The sequence below is a fragment of the Manis javanica genome, chromosome 3, assembly GCF_040802235.1.
Source record: "Manis javanica isolate MJ-LG chromosome 3, MJ_LKY, whole genome shotgun sequence".
Lineage (NCBI taxonomy): Eukaryota > Metazoa > Chordata > Mammalia > Pholidota > Manidae > Manis > Manis javanica.
This window is the reverse complement of record NC_133158.1, coordinates 38,264,435-38,291,028: the sequence shown is the minus strand read 5'-3', so window position 1 is coordinate 38,291,028 and position 26,594 is coordinate 38,264,435. Positions and strand designations below refer to the sequence as shown.

Below are 26,594 nucleotides of genomic sequence, written 5' to 3'. Positions count from 1 at the left end.
TGCCCGGACCCAATACAGTCATCACCTCCACAAATATCTATTGAGTGCCTACTGTATACCAGGCACAGTGCCAGGCACTGGGAACAGACAGTTTGAGGCCATGGAGGAAATAAGAGTGTGGTGAGGTAGTCACTACAGTGGTCGGTTGGGGACCGAAGGCTTCTCTGAGGAGGTGACCATCAAGCTACATCCTAAATGTAAGGGGGAGCCAGCTCCACAAAGATCTGATCAAATAGCATTCTAGGCAGAGCAAAGAGCAGGTGCAAAGGCCCTGCAGTGGGAAGAAGCTTGGCCTTCCCAGCAGAACAGACCAGTCAGCCAAAGCACAGAGGGCACAGAGGGGGCTGTAGCTGTGGTGCGGAAGCCGCTCCGACCAGCTCAGGAGAGCAGACTGTTAAATTTGTTAAATCTTTAGTAATTGTGTGACAGTGGTTGACACAGACATCACTGAACTTCCAATTAAATAAACTCATACTTTAAAAGATTTGTACTAAAATTAAAGGTAATACAACTCATCATGTCCTCATCACTGTACTTTTTGACTAGGACCTGTGCTCAGGGCTACTGTGGCATCTGCCTGGTGGAAAGCATGGCTACTGCCCCGTCAGCTGCGCTGGGAGTATTTACAGGCGCCATTAGCAGGCACAACGGCTCAGGGCTTCTTCCCGTGAGCTGGTTGTCAATACCCACCTGCCCGCCTGCTTGCAGCTGAGCAGCTGCTCTAACACCAGAAGCCTGGGGAGGCGAGGAATCCCACCAGATTTCCAGAAGGTCCGGAGTGCCCTTCCTCCCCTGAGGTGGCCCACTGTCTGGCTCTTCCCACACAGGTGGCCTGGCCCACCCACAGTCTGTGTCCGGGGCCCTGGGGCCCTGTAACGGGACCTGCCCCAGCCCACCAGCCTGGATGTGGGCAGCAGGATGAAAATGGCCCCCGGGGATTTAAACAAGCAGAGAGCTGGGGAGAGGGCCCCCTGGACATGTAGGGAAGCCACCGAGGAATGGGAGCAGGAGTTCTGACAGCTGAAAAGTTTCATAAAGTCATGCCTTCTCTGTTCCCTGTGATAAGGGACACATCAAGCCCACTGCTCAAGAGAGGACTGTGGTCAGACAAGGGGCAGGCACAGGTCTAGATGTGGGGCCACCACCACTGTCCACCTGGAAAGGCAGAACCGGTTCTCTCTACCAGAGAAGCCACAGGCAGGCTGCAGAGGCTCAGACACGGGAAAGCAGAGTGGGCCTGAGCTATGTGGTGGCTGATGAGCCAGGAAGGGAGCCTCTGAGATGCCACCCACCCTTGCGCATGTCCCCACCATGGGCCTCACCTCCACCAGCAATGGCCTTCTCCAGCACAGACGTGACCAGCTGATCAGTGACAGCCAGGTCCTGGGGGTCCCCCGACGTGCACACCCAGCGGAAAGGCCCGAATCCCTGGGAGAATATGTCCCTGCAGGCCAAAGTGATCCCTCACCTTGGGCTTCCCAGGCTGGCTGCACCCACTGGCCGTGGGCAGGGGCACCGTGAATCCAGAATGGGAGGCTGGCAGGAGTTCCAGAACTGACAGGCAGTGAAGGCTGTGTGTGGGCTGGGGTGTGTGTTGTGGGGTGCAGTGAATTGAAGACTTCAGCATCCAAAATTGTTGCCGGAAGCCCCTAAGCCACTCACTGGACAGGAGGTTTCAGGTGCTCAGAGGTCCCACCCCCTGCAGCCTCCCGCCCCCCACCCGCCCCTTCTGTCCCCACTCTAGCTCTCTGTCCCCCAGCCCCAGAGCTACACCATCTCCAGCTGCAGGAGTCAGAAGCTGGAACACAGACAAGCAGAAATCCCTTACACTGCTGTTACAAACGCAACCTGAAAACCAGGCTAAAACCAAACTGTGCTGGGGGGGAGGGCACTGCGAGACTCAGCCGGATTTGCCCTAGTGAGCGACCTTCCTAGGTGACCTCGAGCAGGGGGAGGCAGCGGCCTGGGCCCTCCCTGGGCCCCTGCACTCACCCAGCTTCGCAGAGGCTGCCCTCTGCTTCCCTCCACAGAGAGACTCAGCTGCCCCTGGCCCCGCCTCCCCACCCACAATGGACCGGAGAAGCCTTTCTCTCCTCTCTCCCTCTCTGGTCCTGTCTCCCACACACTGAGGGCTGGCATATCATCCAAAATCCAAAAGCACTGTGAGGCCTCCGCCCCCTGCCCCTGCTCACTTAAGCCCAAACTCCTCCTGTCCTGCCCTACTTGTCCTGGGCTGCTGGCCTCCCTGGACCTGCCCCTCAGGGCTGGCAGGCACACCAGCTTCAGGGGATGGAGGCCTTGGCCTTCATGGATCAGGCCGTCAGCTGCCCACCCGGGGCTCAGGGCCCCAGGCAGTGGCCATGGGATGGGCAGCTCCAGGGACACAGCACTTAGGGGGCAGGCCTGCAGAGGTGGGAGTGTTCCCCAGGAGGTGGCCCGGCGGGGGCCCATCACCGCCTCGTTCTCTCACTGCGGCCCCTGCACAAGGGCTGTCACATCTTCAGTTCCTCTGGGGCCGAGGGAGGGGACTCAGTGCATGGCCTCTGCGGTCCTCAGAGGAGGGGCTTTTCTGGCCTGAATGTCCGGGACCCAGACACCGCAAGGGGCCTGCCGCCTACCCCATGATGTGCTGGACATACGAGGGGTAGCGGAATTCCGTCCTGCCGCCGCCTTTCTTCCCCACGTCAGCTCCTGCAGACAGAGCCACCGGAAGTCACCTGCAGGGGCTGAGGGCTGGTGGGCTCACCCCCGGGTAAGAACATACACCACCCTCCCAGTGGCCATCTAAGCAATAAGCCCAGGGAAAGACTGCTGACGTGCTCAGCCCCAAAGGGGAAAAATCAGGGGTATCTTTAGGTCAGAGGAGAGAGAGCAAGTGCAGCAACACAGAGCCTGTTGTCACTGGGGCAGGGCCAGCCGGGCGGCCTCTGTGTCTAAGTCTCCTCATGTCCAGGCACCAGGGCCTGTGAAATCCCAGGGGAGCTGGCGCCGGAGATGTGCCACTGTACACCTTTTGTACCTTCTTTACACCCACGAAGGAATCACCTGTTTTACAGAAGGAAGTTCCCTTCGCAGAAATATCTGCATGGTTTCACACAGGAGTTCATACCACGCATCAGACCCACTGTCTCTATAGCACTTTATGTTCTTAAGGCAAGTGAAACTGAGGCCCAGAAAGGCTGAGGACCTGGCAGAACCAGCCTCCAGAAGGCCGGGCAGGGGCCCAGTGAGGCCTGGCTAGACAGTGGGGAGCGAGCCCAGTGCAGCGTCCCAGCCCAGGGAGTCCGGGGCCCCCCACCCAGCATCCTTTCTCTCTCACCCGCTCTCTGGGCCTCCAAGAGGAAGGCATTGCCATAGTCCCAAAAGAAGAAGTTCTCCTTGGCCAGCCTGTTGATGGCTGAGACGTGCCTCCTCAGGCTGCAAAAGGACAGGGTCAGTGGTCAGCTCTGCCCACAGTGGGGCTGTGAGAGCCGGCCCTCCCCACTCCACTGCGGTCACTCCCCTGCCTCACCCCCTGCAGCTCCCTGGCCCTCACCCTGACTTTCAGCCTCTCTGACAGAGGAGGAGACAGGGGCACAGGAAGTCCCCACAGCTGGCCCCTGGAGAACCAGGCAGAGGCCAGAGCTGCCCAATCCAAAAGCTCCTGCTGGCCATGTGCCGCCCCCCATCCCATCTCCCTCCCCCAAGCACCCCTGGACCTGTATCACCTTTCCTGGACCAGGCCTTTGAATGCAGCCGGGTTGGAGGCCATGAGGCTCTGGGCCTCTTCGAAGCTCAGCTGCACGGGGTAGTAACCACCATTGAATGGATTGTGACAGGACGTCTGGTCTGACCCCAGGTCCACTAAGAGCTCCCCGGTTGTGTCCAGTTCATGGACCAGGCGCTCCCTGGGGAAGACGTGGTCAGTGCAGTGGCATCTGCCCAGGCCAGGGGTAGGCACCACCCAGGGCCCAAGTTCTGGACCCAGCCAGGAGGGGACTGCAGCACACTTCCAGTCCACACGTCCACCAGGGACGGAGGCAGATCCTACATCCCCACCCGGGAAAAAACCTGGAGGACTGTCCGGCCGAGCAGAGAAGGCAACTGTGAGCTCGTGCCAGGATCCGGGCGTGAACACTGGGAGCACAGCCTCAGAGGACACTTGAAGCTTTGTGTCCTGACCACCATCAGGATCTTGGCTGGAGGGAAAGATTCCCCTGGGGCCCCCAAGGCCGCAAGCTCCCATCCCCCACTTACCAAAGATCAACCACATTGCCGTGGTAACCAAGGCTGAGCACCTCCTTCCTTTTCCTCACTTCCCTAGAAGGGCACAAGAGCAGAGCGGGTGGCTCATCACACCTGCCCGCAGCTGCTCACCCCCAGCAGCGCACAGCAGGCACCAGTCTGGAGAGACTGCACAAGGCCCAGGAGCCGAGCAAAGGACCACAGCACAGGGCTTGCGACGCAGAGACCTCCGAGGTGCATCCTTTGAGGGCCCAGAGCCTTCAGAGATGCAGACTTAAGTGCCCCGGGCCTGGGGAACTCACTTGACAATGCTGACAGCCCTTCTCGAAGGCACTCACAGAATCAGCATTATTACTATGAGAGTTCTAGTAGAGAACTTTCTGGAACTTGTTCAAAGTGATGCTAAAATTTAGACATCACTACAGGTGATTCCAAACATTATTTGGAAAAACAAGAGGTTAAAAAAAAGAAAACATAATCGGGGAAACAAAACATTTGATTCAATAAAAGCCCCCACTGATAGGAGAGGCATCAAAGAGCAACAGTAAGCGAGGCGGTGTGCTGCCCACTCAGAGGTGAGGATGGACCAAACACCGTGCCGGCAGAGGGATGCCAGGGCAGCCGGCAGGCACAGGGAAAAGGAAGCAGGAGGAGGGCACATGGTCCCACAGCAGTGAGGGAGGCCAGCCCAGAGCTGCAGGAGGAGGACCGAGTCGTAGCCGAGGACCAGCTGGGCAGCTGGGAGCCCCAGGGGGGCCCCTCCATCCCCATCGGGGTCTTCTGCAGCTCGGGGAACAGAAACGGCGAGACAGCTTAAGGCAGGTTGTTAAAGTGACTCGAACTGATTTTGTGCTGTGCATGTGTGTGTGACAGTAGGAAGCAAGCTGGCCCCAAGTTTGTATGAGTGACAAGCAGGAGAAGGTGGATGGAAGATGGATGTTTAGAGATGACAAAAATATCAGAGTGGTTGGAGGTGTGTGTGTGTGTGCATGCGTACAGGTGAGTGTGTTCAGGATGCTAAACAGCAGTGACGGATAGGAGGAAGATCAGGCAAGACCCTTCAATGCCACACTAGAAGTCTGGACTTTCTCCTAGAATAAGTGGAAAGTTGTCTGAGAGTTTTACACAGGAGTGTGGTGTGGTCAAACTGGCATTTTAGAAAGATCTATGTCCAGAAGGATCCACTCTTGGTAACGGCGCTATTTCTCAAGTTCTGTGTGTACTTGAACATTTTCCCATAAACCCCCATTGTAGCCGGGGTGGAGCACAACCTGGCTGCGGCATCCTCCCCAAACATAGCTCAGTTCTGCAAAGTACATCAATTGAGAGGCTTCAAAAAGGCATCAGATCTGCAGCCCCCAGGGCAGTCCTCCCTCATGCACAGGGAGACACTTCCGAGGACATCAGACCGGAGGGAAATATTGCCCACACCACCGTGAATGGCCACAGCGTGAGTCGGGCTTGGGGAAGACCCCACTTCATCAGCTGTGCTGAACCTCATGGGGTCAGGCTGAGGAAAAGCTCCATCCTTCAAAGGCTCGCTTTCCCCAGCAGATTAGATGAGCACCTACATGTGCCAGGCTCTGGGGTGGGCACCGAGGCCACACAGTGAGACACACAGCACACACTCTTGGCAAACCTGTGCCTAAGTATTGGGACCACCAAGAGAACGACAGAAAATCTGCTGGAGCCAAGTGTCTGGCCAGCAGCTTTGTGGCCCCAAGGGTTTCCCGCACACTAGTGAGAGAGCATTTTAGAGGCTCCCTCCTTGGGCATCTCTGTTTGTACAAGGACTCCGGGCGGCCACTGGGTGAGGCAACCGCAGGCCACCTGTCAGGCCCACACAAAGCAGCCCAGCCTCCCTGCTCCTTTGCAAGGTCTCCCCGCTTTCTAATGCTCAGGTCAGGCACTGTACCTGAGTCTTTCAATGCAGTGGTCCAAGCTGTCCGTCACTTCCATCAGCCAGCCCTGCTTGTGGCGTTTTGTGAGGGCCGCCTTATCCACCTGGGACCAGGAGACATGAGACCACTGAGTCACAAGTGCCCCTGAGTGCATCACCCTCCGCTAGGAAGATGCCACCCTTCACGTAGACCACCCACTTTTGCAGCAGTGTCAAGGCCCGTGCTATGAGCTGCTCTCCAATATCAATTCCACCTCCTACCTTCCTTGCCAACAGGACCTGCATTTTGTTCAGGGTGACACCATGCTTAGCCCCAGGAGATAAACCATGTCCAAGATAATCACCACTACTCTTTCCACTGTTTCCAGCCTTCCTTTTAGATAAGAACTTCCGTTTGAGCCAATACTGACCAATGAGGGAAAAGAAGGGCTTTCTCAGATATTATTTTCCTGCTGGAATCGATTCAGTCATGCCTGGCACTCCCCCTTCTCCCTTCCTGCATTGAATGTAGATGGGATGGCTGGGGCTGGGGCAGCCACTTTGTAGCCATCCGGGAAGCACAAGAGACTCTAGAGATGTTGGCCCTGACATCGTTGAGCTGCTGAACCAATGCCGGCATGACTGGCTTTGTGAGAAAAGAAAACCCTATTAGTGGAAGCTGCCCATAGTCTGGTCTTCTGTTACCTGCAGCCAAACGGGCTCCTACCAAGTACAAGTATGTAAGACACAGGGTTAGTATCAAGTGAGTGCAAATCACAAAGGTGTGTCTCAACCAGGCTTTTCTCAGAGCCCTGCCCTTCTGTTTCCATTTCCTGCCCTTGGCACAGCCAAAGAAAGCTGCAGGGCCCTCAGGGGAAGCTGCCTGCACACCCCTCAGACAGGCGACTTGCTGCTGTCCCACCCAACTCTGAACTGGCAGAGCTGGGGCTGTCTATATTCATTTATTCACAGACATGTGCTGTCTCTCAGCTCTGTCCCAGGGATTCAGTGGGATCTGGTGTCCGCAGAGAGTGATGGAGGTGCATGCTGCCTGGGGAGCCGCTCTGGGAGGCTTGTGGGTGGGGCGGGGGTTGGGGGGAGGGCAGAGGAGAGGGGTGTGGACAGGAGGGGCTCTGGCATAAGGATAGAGGGAGCCGGGCAGAGAGGGGGCTCACCTCCGCTATCACGCCGATGCACCCCACAATGACTGCAGCTTTGGCCTGAGCCCCACTCATTCCGCCCAGCCCAGAGGTGACAAAGACCTTCCCAGCCAGGTCCTTGACGCCCAGGTAGCGACGCCCGGCATTCAACACAGTGAGCTGCAGGGACAGGAAGTGGGTGTTCACTGTCCACTCCCAGCAAGCCTGTCTCGCATCCCATGGCCGGGCAGGGCCCCGTCTCTCACCACAGTGCCGTGGACGATGCCTTGGGGACCGATGTAGCAATAGCTGCCTGCAGTCATCTGGCCGTACCTGACTCCAGAGAAGGCAAGCATGGGGGTGAGCCCAGGGCCAGGCACAGCTTCTCCCAGCTGCACATTTTAGATGGTTTAAGCTTCATTTCTAATTACCCCAAAATGCATTAATACCTTCTACTTAGAAAAAAAGAAAACATTATAGACAAAGCTAGAGCTCCCCAATTCTGGTCCCTTCTGGCCTCTCAGACCTTTTACAAACAGATTCCACCTTCAATACCAAGTGGTAGAAACACTCTGGGAATGTGTGGCCATACCAGCGAAAGCTGAGTGTGACCCAGAACTCCCAAGGCCACGCTCCCAGCCATGTGAAGACATGCACGCCACGTCCAGTGCAACCTATTCGTGTGGCCACACCTTGGAACAGCTGAAACGCCCATCACAGGAGGAGAGAGAAGTGAGTTGTGGTGTTTGAACAACAACAGAGCTACACAGCAAAGGGAAAGAACGAAGACTCGCTGTGCCCGTGGCCCAGAGGAGCCAGGCATGAGCGGGTATGACCAGCAGGAGCCCAGCGTACGATGTTCAATGACCGTCATCAGGGAGCCTCCCTGCTGGCAGGGGCATGGAGCTGCAGGCCAGGGCCCGGCATGGTATGCGTGTTCGCCAGGAGTCACTGAGTCACGCCTTCAGCCTTGGGCACTATCCATGTATGAGTTAGACTTCGGTGAGTGGCATTTCCCCTGCACAAGTGTTACTGCTATTATTAATATTACTGTTTTTTACATAAATGGCCTCATTCTGTAGGTATTGCATCTGTAGTTGCTTTTCCCTTAAACGCAATGCCTGTGAGGTGTTTCTACAACAGCACACGGACCCTACTCACTCGTGTACATGGCTTCACAGTACCAGAAGCCTCTTCCCTGTTGATCATCAGGATGGCTCCCGTTTTGCCACACAAACGACCTCCTGTTCTATCCTCCAGGATAGAAACCAGGAGGGGGCAGTGCTGAGTCATCAGGGGCAACGTTTAAAATATTAATAGATGCCGTCAGACCCCAAAGTGATCGCCAGCATCACTGCGTGAGCGTGCTTGCTTCCCCCGCGAGAGTCACCACGCGCCTGTGTTGTCCACAGTGCGATGGGGGAAGAGCAGTCTCCCCTGGGCGGTGCTCAAGGCTTCTTGCCACTGCTTTTCTCCCTTGTAAGTTTCAAGTTCATCTCTTTTCTGCTGGGTTCCTGTCCCCAGGCAGGCTTCCCCAGCCCCCTCTCTCTTCTAGATCAAGCGTGGAAACGGACTCTTGCAGATCTGTGTGTGAATGCCAATCCTAGCCCATAACTCAGGCAAGGCACTGGGCCACTTGGAACCTCGGCTTCCTTGAAAGGTTGTATGAATATTCCACATCATGAGAGAATGGTAGTAATATGATACATACCCACCCAGGGGGGCAAGGGAAAACATCAGGCCCCCCAGGGCGGCCCAGATCCCCTTCACCCTGCCATGAGGTGTGCTTCCTGGCAGCCCCACATCTGCTCAAACAGAGTGCCCGAGGGCTCCCTTCATGCCACGTGCTAAGGGTGTCATCTTTCTCATTTCATTACTTCTCACACAATTCATAGAGGCAGGAGCTACTATATCCCCTTTCCCAGGTGGGACCCAAGGTCCAAGGTTATGCAGGGATACATGGCAGAGCAGGAAACTGATCATTCTGCTCAAATGATCCTCTGCATGGTGCTCCCAAGATAACTCTTGGAAATAAAATTATGTGGCCCAAGTTTACTCCAGGCAGAAAGGCAAATACAGAGGGCATCTCTCATGGTCTAATGACTTAAATCTGTAACCACGCACATAACAAATGCTTGGAAGTGTTGGGTGGAAAGACAGACATGAGCGGGTGGAGGGAGTAAGGCCAGTGGAGCCCACTCAAAGGGACTCAGAGAGCTAACCAGAGAAAGCCAGAGGGCCAGGAAGGACTCACAGAGTTAAGGAGTTAATTAGTTGAAGTTTCAAAGGCCAGGAGTGACTTGGAATGTCCAGATACTCCCCAGATTAAGAAAAGTGTCCGAGTGCAGCCCATGTCTTCATTGTACCAAGTAGATCATGCCATTGTAAGATCTACTTAGCCTGCAAAGAGGCCCAGTTTATTTCTTAACTTAATGTATATGCTGTTCTTCTTCTTCTTCTAGCCCTTAATCAAGTGACTTTGTAACCAAGACAGGAGATAAATTTCCAAAGTGTAAATGAACCTGTGTGGATAAAGAATGCCAAGATCCGGACCAACACAGTCACTGAAATAACCCTATTCTTAAGACAAAACTTCAAAGGAATCATAAATCACCTGTATACATCATGCTGATGCTGACCCTTACCCAAAGGCCCTATAAAACCCCAAACCCTAACACTTAAGGGCGCCTCCTCTCTGAGGTTGCCCGCACTCCCCTTTCTTTGAGTGTGACGCTCTCTCTCTTCTATTCCAGATAAGTGGTGGTAGGGGGGCTGCTGAGCTCTGATTTGGTCCTGCAAGTTCCCATTGCCTGGGGGACCAGGATGGGACTGCAGTTATATGATCATGCTCTTTAGCAGCCTGCCTGAAAATCTCCTTTCTTTGCTTTTGGGAAGTTCCCAGAACATCATCTCACTCCACCAGGTGCTCCACGGCTCCCCCAAATCCTGGGATGGTCAGGGCTTAGTCCCCATGCCATGCAGATTCAAGCAGACATGGGATTCCACGTGACCCTGGATTTAGAAGTTGGCCAGGAATCTGCCCTGTGCCGAGCAGGAGGTCACTGAGCTTGCCTTTCCTCCCTCTGCTCTTCCTTGCGCTCTGCTGCCTGCCTGGCAGCTGCCATTCCCTGCTACTCTCACTTTAATTATTCCTTCTTACTGTATTCACTCTGACTTCCCTGCCTCTGGAGCTGAACTTCTTCCCAACAGGACACAGGAGTCTACGGTGGAGGAGGGATTTCCTTTTCATTGTAGTTACTTTTATAATGTTTTGGGGGAAAGATCTCAATCCAGAGCATGCATTAGTTTATCACAAATGAAATGGTGTGTTCTGTATCTTGATGGGGTTCAGGTTGCACAGGCACCCGCATTCGTCAGCACTCATAAGACGGTGCAGGTACGACGTGTGCATTTCATTACATGACAATATCACGTCAAAAGGAGGAAAACCTTGTAAAACAAATACTGAATTCCAGCCATAGTATTTGTACTACTTTCAGACATACCAAAAACCAAGTTGAATGAATTTGTACATAGAGCGATGGATGGATTGATAGACATGGGCTAAAGTGAGTCTGGCAGTAAATTAATCATTGAATCTTGTTCACTGTTAATTCTTTCAATGTTCTGTATGCTTGAAATTATTCATAATAAAAATGTTGGAAAAAAGCGGGATCCAAATTATATGCTCACTCGCTTGCAAGTAGATAAAAATTGGAGGCATTGCCACAAAAACTACTAAGGAATGTGTAAATTCTGAATTAGGAAATTGTGCTACAGTGCTGATTGTGTTTTTCAAAACTGCACGTAACATTGCTGCATTGTTTTGTAACAAAGTGTGGCTAAGGAGGAAACACCATAATATAAACTGAAATAGCGACTCACATGGTAACCCCCATGGCAAAGAGCTTCTCATACTCTGTCCTGGAGGAGTAGTTGGGGATGACCTGGAAAAGAGGGACAGAAACCCAGAGCTGGGCGCAGCACAGATTCTCGGACACGATTGCTAATGGACGTCGGGCCACCTGCTCTCCCTGCCATCCCCAGGGAGCTGTGCCTGGCTGCCCAGGACGCACCATCCCGTTGGTGATGACCAGCCTCGGGGCCCCGGGGCTGCTTGGGAAGAGGCCCAGCGGATGTCCACTGTACATGACCAGGGTTTGCTCCTCTGTCATCTGCGACAAGTAGGACATTGTCAGCCTGAACTGCAGGGGAGAACACAGCATGGAGAGCTCTGTAAGTGGCAGGTCCTCAGAGGAACCCAAGCTGCCACCCAGGCCCAGAGAGCTCCCACAGGCCCCAGGGGTCCTGCCCGCTGCCCCATCCCTCCCAGCCTTCATTATATTCCAGGGACTTCCATGTCTCCAATTACACCACTCCGACCCTTAGACCGTCAGCATCCCCAGTAATCCCCAGTGCTGGGATCTTGGGCACCGGGAGGCAGAGACCTGAGTCCTGAGCTCCCACCTGGCCAGAGGGGGTGGTGGGGAGGTCCTGAGCCTGGGTGTGGCCAGGCCACAGAGTCCAGCATACCTGGGCCCAGTTGCTGAACACCTGCCCATTTCCTCCATAGGTCACTAGCTCCTGGGGAAACTGGAGAAGAAACAGTGTCATCTGAGATGGGCACCTGGGAAGCGAGGGCCTGCATGCCTGTGATGGGCTCATGGGGCAGATGGCCAATGACCCTTGAAGCGGGAAAAGCCAGAGATATGAGGCCCAGGGACAGTGGCCTCTGTGGGAACGTTGGCCTATCTGTGACTGGGGTGAGGGCAGTGCTGGGTCTGCAGTCACTTTGGGAACTCAGCCTGGGGGTCCATGTTGGGGGCCATCTAGGTGGAGTGGTCAAGGACCATCTCGCCCTCAAGTACAATACTGGGAGACCCCACAAAGGCTGTCCTTCCTCTAACCCAGGTATCTGACACACAGGTTGACTCTCAAGGATGTCCATGGTAGGTGCATGTGGCCAGACCTGCTTTGCTCACGTGTGGCTATCGAGGCTCACGTGGCTCCTCTGACCTGCTCTAACTGCAAAATACATCCCCTGTTTAAAGACTTAATAGGAAAAAAGATTGTAAAATATCTCGATAATTTTATATTGATTACATGTTCAAATGGTAATATTTTGAATATATCGAGATAAACAAAATGCAGTATTAAATCTGATTTTTTTCCTTTTTCAAGTGGCCTTGGAACATTTAAAATTGCATGAGTACATGGTATGAATGCTGGTGCCCTGGCATGATGCTGTGCCCCAGAGATGCTGCCACTGCGGGAGCTGGGAGAAGGGTATGTGGTCCTCTCTGCACTATCTTTGCAACTTCCTGCAAACACATCATTATTTCTAGATAAAAAACACCTTAAATGTATTGCATGTACGCCTCACGTTATGTCTCTGTTGGACTGTGCTGGGGCCAGAACTCAGTTTCCCAGCCATTACCTGGGCCACGGCAGGGTCCAGGTTGTTCATGATCATGTGCATGATGGCTGCAGCAGCTCTCGTCCGGCAGGGGTACTGCTCGATTGGGTAGGCCCTGCAAGGGAAGTCCAGCCACCAGACATGATGATGGCAGCGTGGCAGGCTTCCCTCCTGCTCAGGCTCAGCACTCCAGCACCTGAATACACAGGTGTGGACTGCAAATCCCGCACCCTGCAGAGGTCGCCTTGCAGCCCAGTCTGCAGCCACACTGGGCTCAGTGTCACTCCTCCCAGGGGCAAGGAGTCCAGCTCCGCCTGGCCCAGTCACCCTGTCTCCCCAGTTGGCAACATCTAACTGGGAGATAGCTGACATCGGAGCAAAGCTGATGTCTGCTTTCCAGAAGCCTCAACTCAGGGGAGAGTTTACTCCTTCCTTCTTTCCTTCACTAGTGCTCCCGGCCACTAAAGTGCACCAGGTGCCGGGCCAGCAGGCCCCAAAGGGACCGAAGGGGCATGGGTCTGCTTCGTGGTAGGATCAGCATCCCCAGGTTCCAGACAAGCCTGGGCTCTGGGCACATCCAAAAACAGCGCTCTGAGTACGATGCCCAAGGGCAGCATCCCGGGGCTCTGCGAGAATGGCACGGCCTCCCACCCCACCCCAGAACTGCAGAACCCACAGTGCAGGAGAGGCCAGCCACGCACGCCTGTACAAGGCCTCCAGTACCCTGCAGCTGAGAGCCCTGCTGGGGCACCTGAGCTGCCGGAAGTACAGGCAGAGCAGCCCCATCTAAAGCTCTCCTCGTCTTCTGCCAGGACCCCAGGACGTGGCGTTCAGTACGGGGTTTTGTATAGTCTGGCTCTAGAATGACACAGGGTTGACCGCCCAGGACAGTGGGCCATAGAGACCCGTTTGAAAAGGATTCCCTGTCTTCTGGCCAATCGTGGGGGCTGCAGCCAGCTCTAGGCTACAGACCCCTGCAGATGACACATGGCCACCCCCTTTCTGTGTGTGAGGGGCCTCGACAGCATGCCACATCCACGGGCCTCCTCATGTGGATGGCCGGATTGCCCCCTCGCTGCTGACTCTCCAGGCTTCCTTACCTCCAGGCATGGTGCCCCCTCTGGGCCCCTTTGAAGCAGCACCTGCCGGCACTCACCTCATTTTAATGTCGGGGCAGAACCGGTACATGTAGATGTGCCCATACAGTCGCAACTCCTGGGCAAACTCGGGGGCCAGCAGCTCCTGGACATCCAGGGGGAAGTAGCGCAGGGCATTCTTCAGCGCCAGCTGGGGAAGGAGAATGGTGGGCCAAGCATCATGAGGCTTCCATGAGGGGTCATCTCCTCTGCCACCTGGATTTGCCCCTGCTGTACTCAGAAACCTAGGGTCCCACCTCAATTCTCACTGCCTAGTCCTCACCTTAGGTCCAGCTATAATGTCACCTCCTGCAAGAAGCTTTCCCCGATTGCCCTCTCCCCTTCATGTAGGCAGACCTCTTGTCCTTCCCTCTTCTTGCTCACTGGGGACCAGGCTGCTTGACAGCAGGTAAAGAAGAGGGCCTGCCCTGAGGCTTGTGGCTACAGCGGGAGATGCAGATTCAAGGGGAGGGAAGGCCAACCTGCCAGGAGAGCAGTGGCACCTTGTGAAGGATGGAGAAGCACCCTTTGACCAGCACCCAGCTTAACAAGTAGCCCCGGGCAGTGCACAACTGAGCATCCACTGCTCTGGGAGTGATAACCCGCAAGGTCTGGGGCAGCCCGGGCTGGAGCCTGAAGCAGTGACAGGAGGCCCAGAGAAACAGAAACCTTCTAAGGGGTTCTCATGCAACTGGGGAAAGCTGCTCAGACTCCCACACTCTCCCCTTACTGTTGTTCAGACATCCCTAACATTCCTGGTCCTGCCTCAGGGCCTTTGCACTTGCCCTTCCCTCTGCCTAAGCCCCCTCTGCCACCCTGCCTTCTCTTGGAGGGCCCCTCCCTTCGTGCAGGTCTCAGTCTAGACACCCCTCACCTCCCCCTCTCCCCAGCCTAGAGGCCTTGCCTTCTTGACTCCCAGCCTCTTTCTCTGCCTGTTTTCTTCCCAAGCTTTTCATCATCAGATGTTCAGACACTCTATGGTTTATTTCCTTGCTTACAATCTGTCTTGCAAAGCTCAAGGAGAGCCGGGGTCTTGGCAGACCCTTTCTCAGCTCTCTTCCTTCCGACACCCAGACTGGACCTTGAGGGTGGAGGCTGGCAAAGTGGGGGAGGGACCCAGGGTGACGACATTGAGGCCATTTATTTAACCAGCTGACCCTGGAGAACAACGCACTTTGGGGGTGAGGGGTGATGAGGAGCTGGGGTGGTGACTTTATTCACTCACTCATTCAACACACGTCCACTGAGGGGAGAGGTGCTATGAGACTCAGAGAAGACAGGTAGGCTTGGGGCGTGAGCAGGCAGGAGGTGACAGAAGGACCTTAGGGCCCAGAATTGGGCCACGAGGACACTGGCACTTGGGCAGAAGGGCCAGGGACTGGGAGCTGGGAGCCCAGCCAGGAGTACAGCCCCCCCGGGAGCCAAAGGCAGAGGGTTAGGAGAGGGAAAGCCTGTCCAAAGCGCCCAGAGGTCAAACACCACATGGGACTGAGTGGCAAAGGTGTCATTGGGAGCCTTAGTGGCAGTGGGGTGGGAGACAGTAGCTGGATAAGTCAGGAGGGAGCAGAGGGCAAGAGAGGCAATGAGGCGATGCCAGCTCAGGGGGTTCTGGGAACCTGACAGGGTTTGCAGAGTTTTTCTCTCACTTGCTTTTCATGTGGAATAAGTGCACATCATTCCTTCTGTCTTGGAAAAAAAAAACTGACCAGAAATATGAGTTTCTCCCTTAAGATCATAGCTGGGAATCTGCCCCAGCAGGAAGCTGTCAAACGCCAGGCGACAGCAGAGTCATCCGAGTGCTGAGCCCAGCCCCGCAGCCTCTGTTTGCATTTCTGACAAGTTCCTGGTGCTGCTGGCCCCAGAGGACCCCTACTTTGGGAACCTCTGGGACAGCAACAAGGATGAACAAGTCACAGCTACATACAGCGGCCAGGGTGAATCTCCTGCCTTAGTGTTGGGGAAAGAAGCTGACACCAGAGGGCCACACTGTGTAAACCTGTCGACACCACATTCAAAAGCAGGCCCGGCTAAGGAGGCCCGTTAGAAGTCACTATAGCGGTTCCCCTTCTGTTGGGGTCTGTGCCCCTCTGCCTGTGTGTCTGTGAGGTGCACCTCTGAGCACATGTGCTTTTGGCTGCTTTCTGTTTGCATTACACCTCACAACAAAGACTGGTGGTTGTTTTTTATTTAATTGGTGTATAGCTTCTAATCAGAGCTTGACAAGTGAAACAACATTGAAAGAAATTTCAACAGAAATATATATTATTGCACATACACAACGGAACACAGACCCTCCACAAACGACAACTGCTACAGCATGGGTTGTCTGTAAAGTCTATCCCAGTCTAGCTTCTTTTATTTCATTTTCTAATAAATAGTGATTCCATAACTCGCTCAGAGGTGGCAGCTGCAGTATGAAACCACTGTACTAATTTTTTGAAGCAATGTCAGCTCCCTTACTGAGGTGAAACTTGGTTTTTACTAAGGTGTTAGACATAGAAGGCGTGGGCTCAATGGTGTCAAATGCATTTGCAACTTTGTTTAAGTAATCACGTAACTCAAAAATCACAACAAACAATTCCTGCCAAACTTAACGATTTTTAAATTGTCAGTTGATGAAAACAACTCAGCCATTCTTTGAAATGTACTTAAAGGCTGTGCAAAAATGAAGAATGCACATATGCCATAAACATAAAGGGGATTCTAGCACGTTCCCAAATCCTAAATGCAGCACAAAAGCTCTGTTTGCCATATTTCCCCCCATACAAGATTTCCACTTTATGATGATTGAATTGTTCTTTTTCCCTGAAACTCACTGATTTAGCCTAAACATGTCGTAATGTCAACTATTCTATGCCATTTTCTCTTCTTTCTTTCTTTTTTTTTTTAAAGGATTAACTACATCTTTTTATCTGCTATTTTGTTTTTACTGAGCTCAGGAAAGTTTTCTTCTCTTATATTTTTATTCAATAATTTTATCCCCTATGTCTGGAGTTACATAATAGAAATGTAATAAGCATTTCTTGAGTGAAGAAATAGAAGAGAATAAATTCTATTTGCTGCCGGATTCCATACTTCAAGTCTCTGACTATGGACAGTTCTCAGCATTAAGGTGAGAAAATGGTGCTCAGGCAAATGGTGTGACCTGCCCTCAGTCGTGAAGGAGGCCTGGGACAGGCCTGGGGGGAGGTTCATGTACCCCCACATACCTTAGGAACCTCAGCACAAGACAAAGCTCAGCAAGGACAGGCCAGATGAGTGATGGGGTTGGCTGCTTCCTGATAAGCTTAGAACAGCAGATGCAGCTCTGCCGCCTACAAGCTGTGTGAACTTGTTACCCCTGCCTCGGTTTCCTCATCTCTCAGCATGGCCCACTCAGCCACGTAGTTGGAAGGATTAGATGGGATAATGCACACTGTCCAGCACATAGTGCCAGGCCTTCTACTCACCTGTTCTTTTAAGACCCCCAAGCCAGAACCTGGGGACTGTTTCTTGCTTCCTCCCCATCCCCAGCTTCTCAGTTTCCTTTTTTCCATGTCTTCAGTTTACTTTAAAATGCCACAGCACACACAGGGGCATGTACACGGAGAGCCACTAGGCATCCTACTTGGGAATTCAGAAGCCCTCCTAAGTTTCCCCTGTCTACTGAACTCTTGCAGGATTTGATTTGGGCACTTCGCATATGCTCTTGTCTGTTCATTCAGCAAACAACTACTGATGTCCCTGAAGACCCAGAAATCAATCCAAAAGAGCCCACCCTTAAGACACTCAGGAGAGTGTGAGTAGTTGTGGGAACACAAACAAATGTGGGGGGTCTTCAGATCTGGTATTTGATGTTCAGCACAGCCCCTGCAGGTGGGGAGGATTTGGGGAAAATATCACTAGGAGTAATTGCATTGGGGGAGCAGGAATTGCTAAGACATTCTAATAGAGGAACTATCCCCATTACACGACAAAAATTCCCCTCTGAACTGTAGAAACTGTCCCATGCTTGTGGTGAAAATACATTGACTATTTATACGTTGAAAATGTTACAGCCATCTGTATGACCATACTCTACATTTAAATAGAGAATCAACTTAAGAGCAAAGAATGCAGCACATTTTAGTTCATCCAAATAATGAAATACACAACAGTCAAAGGAACAAGGACAACTATACACATACCAATTATGAACAATCTAAAACAAACCAATGTGGACAGAATACTTCCACTTACATTCTTAAGAAGCACACATAGAAGTGTCCAGAAGAGTATGCCAAAAAGGTCGTGGTGCCTTGGGGAGGTGAAGGGTGGTTCCTAGGTTGTCACCTGTGCTTCTGACCAATGAGCTATAAACTGGGGTTCCCACAACCCCTCCTTGAGTTCTTTAATATTCTAGAGTATTCCATAGAACTCAGGGAAATATGTTTACTGGTTTATTATAGAATATTGTGAAAATTAATAAAGGGAAACCTTACTAAAAAAGAGTTGGGATGCCAGAAGGGGCAGCTCTCATCAGTACGACTCCAGACCCACCAGGAAGAGATACATACCTTGCAGTCCCAAAAGAAGGAAGCCCGATTTACCGCCCCAGCAGGAGGAAGGAAGATTTTTCTTTGCCCTGGCAACAACCCAGCCAATGAGAGACTGTCAAAATTCAGCCAATGAGAGGCCACTATACTTCAAACTTTCAGTTTCCTCCAATGAATTTTCTATTTATAAGAGCCTCCCTTACTCCCTACTTCCCTCTCAAAGATCTTTCTTCTCCTTTGTTCTCTAGACATACCTACGTTTTTGCTGTAGCTTGTGTGTCCCCAGTAGCAATTCTGTTCTATTCCCAAATAAATCTATTTTTGCTGTTAAAGTAACTGACAGTTTTCTATTTAAGTTTAATAATATGTGAGATAAAGGATAGAGATGAACAGCCAGATGAAGGGGTACGTAGGGTGAGGTCTGGGGGAGGGCTGTGCAGCGTCCATGCCTCCCCAGGCACACCACCCTCCCAGTACTGTCATGAGTTCAGCAACCAGGAAGCCTTGCCAAACCCCTTTGTTAAAAGATTTTTATGAAGACTTCAGCACATAGGCTGATTGATTATTAACTCAATTTCCAACCCTTCCTCCCAATTTAGAGAATGGTGGGGGCACTGAAAGTTCCAAGCCTCTAATTATGGTTTGGTCTTTCTGATGGCCAGTCCCGTCCAGACCGCATCAAGAGAGGCCTCCTAAAAACAAAAGACCCTCCTATCACCCATGAAATTCCAACAGATTTAGGAGCCCTGGGTCAGGTACCAGAATCAAAGACCAAATATTAGCAGGAAGGCGGGGGCAGGGCAAAGGTCAATATATATGTTTCTTATTATTTCACAGACACCTGCTGGCTGGCTGACCCAGCACCCTGAGGGGTGATTTGTCCCCTTCAACAGCTCAAACCCCCAAGCCGCCACTTAACCTCTGCTCCAAGGACATGTGTCCTTCAAGCAAATGGTGACGTACACTGGGCAAGGCTGAGCTGGCCCAGCTCCTCACAGCTCAGCGCCCTCCTCCCAGCACAAGGCACACCACACAGCCATGAGGGTGCCGCCCGAGCTGTGCAGGCACGGGTGCCCTCCAGACCCTCGTGGCCAAAGGTCCGGACATCAGCACCTCGCAGCGAGCTGTCCCAGGGAGAGGAAACATTAACCAGCACTTTGATGTGGCTGAGCAGGGCCTGATTAGTCCAGCCAATGTGGGTGGGAGGCTCTGTGGCCCCCAAACTCCCCAACTCAACCCTTCCCCAGCCCCACCCACCCCACCCTGGCCCCAATGTCCCACCCCCAGCAACATCCTCCCCCACCCAGCACCCCTCCCCAACCTTCCCTGCCCTGACTCTGCCCAGTCACCTGCCAGAGACCCCAGCGTCCTGCCCCCCCTTCTGCGGGTGGCACTCAACAGAAAGTCTGGGGACAACCACCCAGAGGGCGGCAGTCCTGATCTGGGCTGGAGAGGTGTGATTCCTCTTTTAATCTTGGTGCTTATCTATATTTCTATTACCCCTCCCAGTGTTCCTGAAGTTCTCTAGTAATTTTGAGTACAGAAAAGGCAGGAGAAAACCATTTATAAAACCGTACCACCTGCTTCATTTCATGCGGTCTCCTTTACTACCCTGCGACAGAATCATTTCCATCCCCAGCTCACAGGGGAGACAAACGTGGTTCCCCGACCACAGGGACTTGACGGGCCCTGGCCTGGGCGCCACATCCTGGACCCGTCTCCTGCCAGGTTCACCAGGCTGAGTGGCACCCGGGGTCCCCGCCAGCTCTCATCAGCACCACTGGGCCCTCTCCAGGGTTCTAGCCAGGCAGCCGCAAGCTCACTGGAAGATTTAGGGGGAGGGACACAAACCAAAACAAGGGCTGACCTCCTGGGAGGAGAACTTCAAAGCAGCCTGTGAGCCCTAGGCAGGAAGGCGCAGCACGTTTGCACCTGTGCTTCAGGGCAGGCACTTCAGGTGGCCCCCTTCCCTCTAGGCCTGGAGGCAGCCACCATTTAGTGGCTGGGTGATCCTGAGCCCCACAGTCCTCATCAGTAAATGGGATCATAATCCTGCACCCAGGGATGGCACTGGGAGAGAATGACGGATCCTGGGTGTGGTGGAGTCTGGCACACGGTGGGTGCCCCCTCCCACCCCCACACCCACTGGGACATCCTGAGGGTCAAGGGTGGGAGGGTGATGTGAGCCCCTGTGGAGACAGCAGAAGTGGGAATGCCTGCCTGGACCTCCCAGAGGGCAAAGCACCCCAGCAGGAACAGGCCTGACTCCTCACCTGCTCCTCTGTGGGGCTGAGGCCTGGGGTCCTGACTGGGGCGTGGGGCATGCCAGCCCAGCGTCCCGGGTTCTCTGGGAGGGGCCGCAGGGGCAGGCCAGAGCATAGCGCCTGGAGGCTGGACATGTCTGGCTGAGACGGACGGGTTGGCCAGCTCTGTGGGGAAGCTGGGAAGAGACTGCAGTCCAGATCCAGCTGGGACGGGGACCTCTGACCCCAGGGCCACCTCCTCTAGCCCCTCATTGGCCCAGGGCTTGCGGAAGGAACCCCGTGTGGGTCACTGGGTTATCGGCCCCTAGGCTGGCTGCTCTGGTGTTGACTTGGATGGGGGGGGAGAGCAGGCAGGCTCCATGCAGAGGGGATGGCTTAGTGGGGGTCTGTCTGTCCTGTTAGTCAGGTGCTGGCCTAGAGGGGTATGTCTTCTAGGACACGACTTGAGGGAGCTGGTGGGGCTGTAATGTGGGGTCTGTCTGGTGGTCTTACAGGGCAGTGACACTAGGCAGGCAATGCGGGGTTTTGTCTTGATGATGGGAGCCATGTGTCATTAAACCTGGCGTAGAGCTCAGGGTCTGTGCAGCAAGCAGGCAGTGCCCCTTGCACCACTTCCCCTGCTGCCTGTGGGGTGGGACTGGATGACAGGCAGGACAGGATCCCACCCAGCCACATGTGTACCCTGCTCAGCTACCATGGGGGTACACACTGCTTCACTCCCTTCCCAAAGCTCTCTGCCAAGAGCCTGCCTGGAGAGGGTGCTCACCCCCAATCCAATTAATGACTCTGCAAGGAGCACCCCCCATAAGTCCTGTGCTATGGATGGGGAAACTGAGGCCCGGGTCTCACTCACACCACCAGGAAGTGACTGCGGTAGAATCCTGGTGGTCCTGGGAAAACACCACCCCTGGGTGTCAGCCAGCTCGGCTCCTGACCAGTGCCGTAGCCTTGGGCCCTATGCCAGTCTACACAAGTGGGTGGCAATGAACCGCTCAGGCTGCAGGAGGCATGTGTGGGTCGTGTGAACACCCAGCATAGGGGAAAGGTGAGAAAACAACCAACACCTCCTGAGGGCTCCCTTTTGAGCACAGCATGTGATCCAGTTCACCTTGTCCTCTCATTGGCCCTGTGGAGTCCGCCATTCCATTTTACACATGTGGAAACAGAGGTTGAGAAGGGCTGGGACTTGCCCAAGGCCACCCATCTGGTCACGGGTGAAGAAGGGCTGGGAGGGCCAGGGCAGTGACGGCCCCTCAGCCCCCTGCCAGGAGCCACCCTCAGCCAGCAACAGACAGGACTGTGGTATAAAAGCCCAGGTTTCTTGCCCCTCGGCTGGGAGTGGGGAGCAGTAATAACTCTGGGGAGGGTTCTACGCTGTCCACAGGGTCCCCAGCAGGACTGGGCTGGGGTGTCACACCCTGGATCACTGCTTTCCTTTCTGGATATCTCCCCATTTCCTGAGCAGACAGATCCTCAACAAAACAGCTGTAATGAAACTTCCTCTCCGGATTTGCTTTTAGGGAAGAACTCATCTTCTAATGGCTCAAGATAAGCCAGAAATCTAACAGTTTTCATGAAACACAATTTTTAAATGTTTGCAACCAATTAAAAATCATTTTAAAAAACAATTCTGAGAAGGAAGAATAAAGCAGGGGGTATTATGCTCCCCAACTTCAAGCTCTACTACAAAGCCACAGTAATCAAGACAATTTGGTACTGGCACAAGAACAGACCCATAGAGCAGTGGAACAGAATAGAGAGCCCAGATATAAAGCCAAGCATATATGGCCAATCAATATACAATAAAGGAGCTATGGACATACAATGGGGAAATGACAGCCTCTTCAAGTGTTGGCAAAACTGGACAGCTACATGTAAGAGAATGAAACTGGATTACTAACTCCATACACAAAAGTAAAGTTGAAATGGATAAAAGATCTGAATGTAAGTCTGAAACCATAAAACTCTTAGAAGAAAACATAGGCAAAAATCTCTTGAATATAAATATGAGCAGCTTTTTCCTGAACACATCTCCTCAGGCAAGGTAAACAAATGAAAAAATGAACAAGTGGGACTACATCAAACTAAAAAGCTCTGTACAGCATAGGACACCATCAGCAGAACAAAAAGGCATCCTACAGTATGGGAGAATATATTTGTAAATGAAAGATTCAATAAGAAGTTAACATCCAAAACATATAAAGAGCTCATGCACTTTAACACCTAAAAAGCAAATAACCTGAGTAAAAAATGGGCGGAGGAGCTGAACAGAGACTCCAAAGAAGAACTTCAGGTGGCCAACAGGCACATGAAAAGATGCTCCACATCGCTAATCATCAGGGAAATGCAAATTAAAACCACAATGAGATATCACCTCACACCAATTAGGATGACAAACATCCAAAAGACAAGGAACAACAAATGCTGGCGAGGATATGGAGAAAGGGGAACCCTCCTACACTGCTGGTGGGAATGTAAATCAGTTCATTGTGGAAAGCAGCATGGAGGTTCCTCAAAAAACTAAAAATAGAAATACCATTTGACCCAGTAATTCCACTCCCAAGAATTTACCTGATGAAAGAAGATCCCAGATTCAAAAAGACATATGCATCCCTATGTTTATAGCAGCACTATTTACAATAGCCAAAATATGGAAGTGACCTAAGTGTCCATCAGTAGATGAATGGATAAAGAAGATGTGGTACATATGCACAATGGAATACTACTCAGCCATAAGAAGAAAACAAATCCTACCATTTGCAACAACATGGATGGAGCTAGAGGGTATTATGCTCAGTGAAATAAGCCAGGCAGAGAAAGACAAGCACCAAATGATTTCCCTCATTTGTGGAGTATAACAGCGAAGCAAAACTGAAGGAAAAAAACAGCAGCAGACTCACAGACTCCAAGAAGCGACTAGTGGTTACTGAAGGGAAGGGGTGTGGGAGGGTGAGTGGGGAGGGAGGCAGGGGGAAGGGGATTAAGGGGCATTATGATTAGTGCACATAATGTAGGGGGGTCATAGGGAAGGCAGTATAGCACAGAGAAGACAAATAATGACTCTATAGCATCTTACTATGCTGATGGACAGTGACTGCAATGGGGTGGGGGTGGGGGACTTTATAATATGGTTGAATGTTATAACCACAATGTTGCTCATGTGAAACCTTCATAAGATTGTACATAAATGATGCCTTAATAAAAAAATAAATCATTTTAAACATTATACTGAGTAATTATATCAATGTCAATGTCCTGGCTATGATTCTGAACTACAGTTTTGCAAGATGCTACCATTGGGATCTCTCTGTATTATTTCTCACAGCTGTGTGGGATCTACAATTCCAAAATAAATAGTTTAATTATTTTTTTAAATGTATAAGCTATTTAAAAGAGTAAATTTCACAATAAAAAGTCTCCTTTGCTCCCCACTGTCCAAATGTTGCATATGGCAGACTGGTGGGTTCAAGCCCTGGCTACACCACTCACTAGCTGTGTGTCCTTAGGCACATTACTTAGCCTCTCTGGGCCTCAGTGTCCTCTGTAAAATGAAAGTAATAACAGTACCTACCTCATGGGATGTGTCTGAAAATTAAATGAGGTAACATATGTGAAGGTCTTAGAACACAGCCTGGCACAGATTAAACCCTGAATAAGACATTGTCATTTTTCTAATTGCTGCCTCTATCAAAGAAGCACCTCTATCAAAGAAGCAAGGAGCAGACAATGTACGTATTACAGAAAATAAAGAAAAACAACATACATACTGGGGAGAGATGGGGAGGAAAGGAGACTTTCTGCTGTAAAACTCATTGGTGCTTTCAACGGTGTCAATGTACTGAATGCATACTTTAAAATGATTGATTTTATGTGAATGTATGTGAATTTCACCTTGATTAAAAAAACTCTGGTGTCTCTAAATTTTGCTCCATGGCCAAACCAAATAATAAAATGCACACCTACCAAGGAGTAAAGAAGAGCAGGCAGGTGCTGTGAGCCAAACCTGCTTCCCTCCCCGTGAGCCTCAGCCCTGGGCCTCCTGGGGCTCCCTGTGGCCTGTCACCAAGCACCTGCCTTAGTTGCCCCTCTGGTGGCCTTCAGTGGCTGTTCCTGTCCTGACTGGCCTTTGCTCCTAGAACCACCTGGCAAGCAACACTACTAGCCCAGTCTATCCACCTGGGACCCCACCCCAGGCCACAGTGGGCCCTGGTCTCTGCCATGTCACCAGCATGTCCAGCTGGTCTTCCTGAGCTGGGCAACACCTCTGTCCCTCACACCATCAGCCTGGCCCCAGCGTCCTTTCCATCCCTCCAGCTGCTCTGCTGGCCTGGGCACTTTCCTCTGCACCACTCTGGCTCCAACCCCTCTACCTTAAAAGGTAACCTGGGCCCTGCGAGAGCACACCCCACCGGCCCACGCCCATCACCTTTCCCAGAGACAGCACCAGACTCTCCTGGTCCCCACCTCGGCCCTGCCACTCCTAGTCTTTAGCAACACAGCTGCAGACTGTGCCCAGAATAGCCCACATGTGGCCCATGACACTCTGGGATGTGAACTTCCTGTCTGCTGCTCTGACTCTTCCCTTCTACCCTTGCCCACGCAGGGGCCTTCCTGCTGCAACCTGCTCTAGGAGTTCACGTCCATGGTGATCTTAAAATATGGTCATAAATCCTTGCCTGGGTGTTTCTCCAAGTGAGCCTGAGGTGTGGCACTTGGGCCAGCCTTAGTAGTTCTCGTAATCAGGTAGAAGACAGGTTGAGGCTCCGTGGAGCAGCCCCAATACCCCAGGATCCCAGGCTGGGGAGTGCCAGGTGGAGGTGCCCGGGGAAACCACCCTGCTGAGCCCCAGCATGTGAGGGGCCCTGGGGGCCAGCCAGCCCGGGCCAGCCTCTGGAGACCAGCTGCCATCTGCTGCAGCAGCATGAGACCCCCAGTGAGAAGCACCCAACTGAGTCCCTTCCCCAGTTCCTGACCCATAAAACTGTGAGCCAAATTTTTTTTTTTTTAATTCTCAACAGTCTCCAATCTTCTGAAGCATAACGAACAAGTTCTTACATGGTGAACAAGTTCTTACATAGTGAATAAGTTCTTTCAGTTTTGATCACACATTATGAACTATAAACAATCAAGTCAGATATGATTATTCATTTGATTTTTATACTTGATTTATATGTGAATCCCACATTTCTCCCTTATTTTTTATTTATTTATTTATTTTTAAATAAAATGCTGAAGTGGTAGGTAGATGCAAGATAAAGGTAGAAAACATAATTTAGTGCTGCAAGAGGACAAATGTAGATGATCAGGTCTGTGCCTATAGACTAAGTATTAATCCAAGCTAGACAAGGGCAACAAAACATCCACGGATGCAGAAGATTTCTCTGTGAGTCAAATTTAAATGGCTCTTTTAAACTGCTAAATTTTAGGGCAATTTGTTACTTAGCAATAAGCACTGGAACGTGGCTAAAGGGCCCCCACAAGGGCTGTTCCTCTGCCTGGAACTCTTCTTCCCCACTACTTGCATAGTTCCACCTCACCTGGTTCACATCTCTGCTCCCCTGTCACCAGCTTCCTGAGGCCTGCCCTTCCCACCCTATTATATACAATATTATATGCACTATATACACATTTCCTACCCCTTCATCCTGCTTTAATTTCATCACAGCACCATTTACTCCATGTCATGATCTTATGTATTTATTACTGTTTGCTATGCCCTCCCATCTATAATGTGAACTCCATGAGCGGCGCAGACAGCATGTACTGTTCTGTCCACTGGAGGCTCAGCACAGTATCTGTTGAATTAATGTATGAATGTACAGGAGTCCCCGTGAGAGAGCAGGTGCTGCAGAGGGTGTCTTCTCAGGGAAGCTACTGAATCCCTGGGCCTCTGACGAGGCATATTCACCTTCCCACCCCAAGTCCCAACACCCGGGTTCCCCCCGTGTGCCTACAGGGATCAGGTCTCCAAGGGACTTTGACGGAACTGGATGGAGCGAGCGGTTGTTCTCAACTTTGGCCA

General features: G+C 52.1%; 1 protein-coding gene across 8 annotated transcripts in view; it reads right to left on the bottom strand.

Moving 5' to 3' along the window:
- The window catches only part of UROC1 (urocanate hydratase 1), a 38,708-nt gene extending 17,934 nt beyond the window's left edge, over positions 1-20,774 (bottom strand). For 5 of the 8 annotated variants that reach the window (XR_005062763.2, XR_005062764.2, XM_037023703.2 and 2 more), the window contains exons 1-14: positions 20,582-20,774; positions 13,815-13,945; positions 12,680-12,773; positions 11,776-11,835; positions 11,319-11,447; positions 11,128-11,189; positions 7,509-7,575; positions 7,279-7,422; positions 6,140-6,228; positions 4,237-4,299; positions 3,708-3,887; positions 3,320-3,417; positions 2,619-2,691; positions 1,323-1,444 (exon numbers count right to left, since the gene is read on the bottom strand). Coding sequence is in view for 6 of the 8 variants with exons in the window: in XM_037023703.2 (XP_036879598.2) it covers positions 1,323-1,444; positions 2,619-2,691; positions 3,320-3,417; positions 3,708-3,887; positions 4,237-4,299; positions 6,140-6,228; positions 7,279-7,422; positions 7,509-7,575; positions 11,128-11,189; positions 11,319-11,447; positions 11,776-11,835; positions 12,680-12,773; positions 13,815-13,945; positions 20,582-20,707 (1,438 nt within the window). In the remaining 2 variants the exon portion in view is untranslated. The remainder of the gene's footprint in view (positions 1-1,322; positions 1,445-2,618; positions 2,692-3,319; positions 3,418-3,707; positions 3,888-4,236; positions 4,300-6,139; positions 6,229-7,278; positions 7,423-7,508; positions 7,576-11,127; positions 11,190-11,318; positions 11,448-11,775; positions 11,836-12,679; positions 12,774-13,814; positions 13,946-20,581) is intronic. The other 3 variants (XM_017669914.3, XM_017669916.3, XM_017669915.3) reach the window with 3 other exon arrangements.
- Between the last annotated feature and the right edge of the window lie 5,820 nt (positions 20,775-26,594).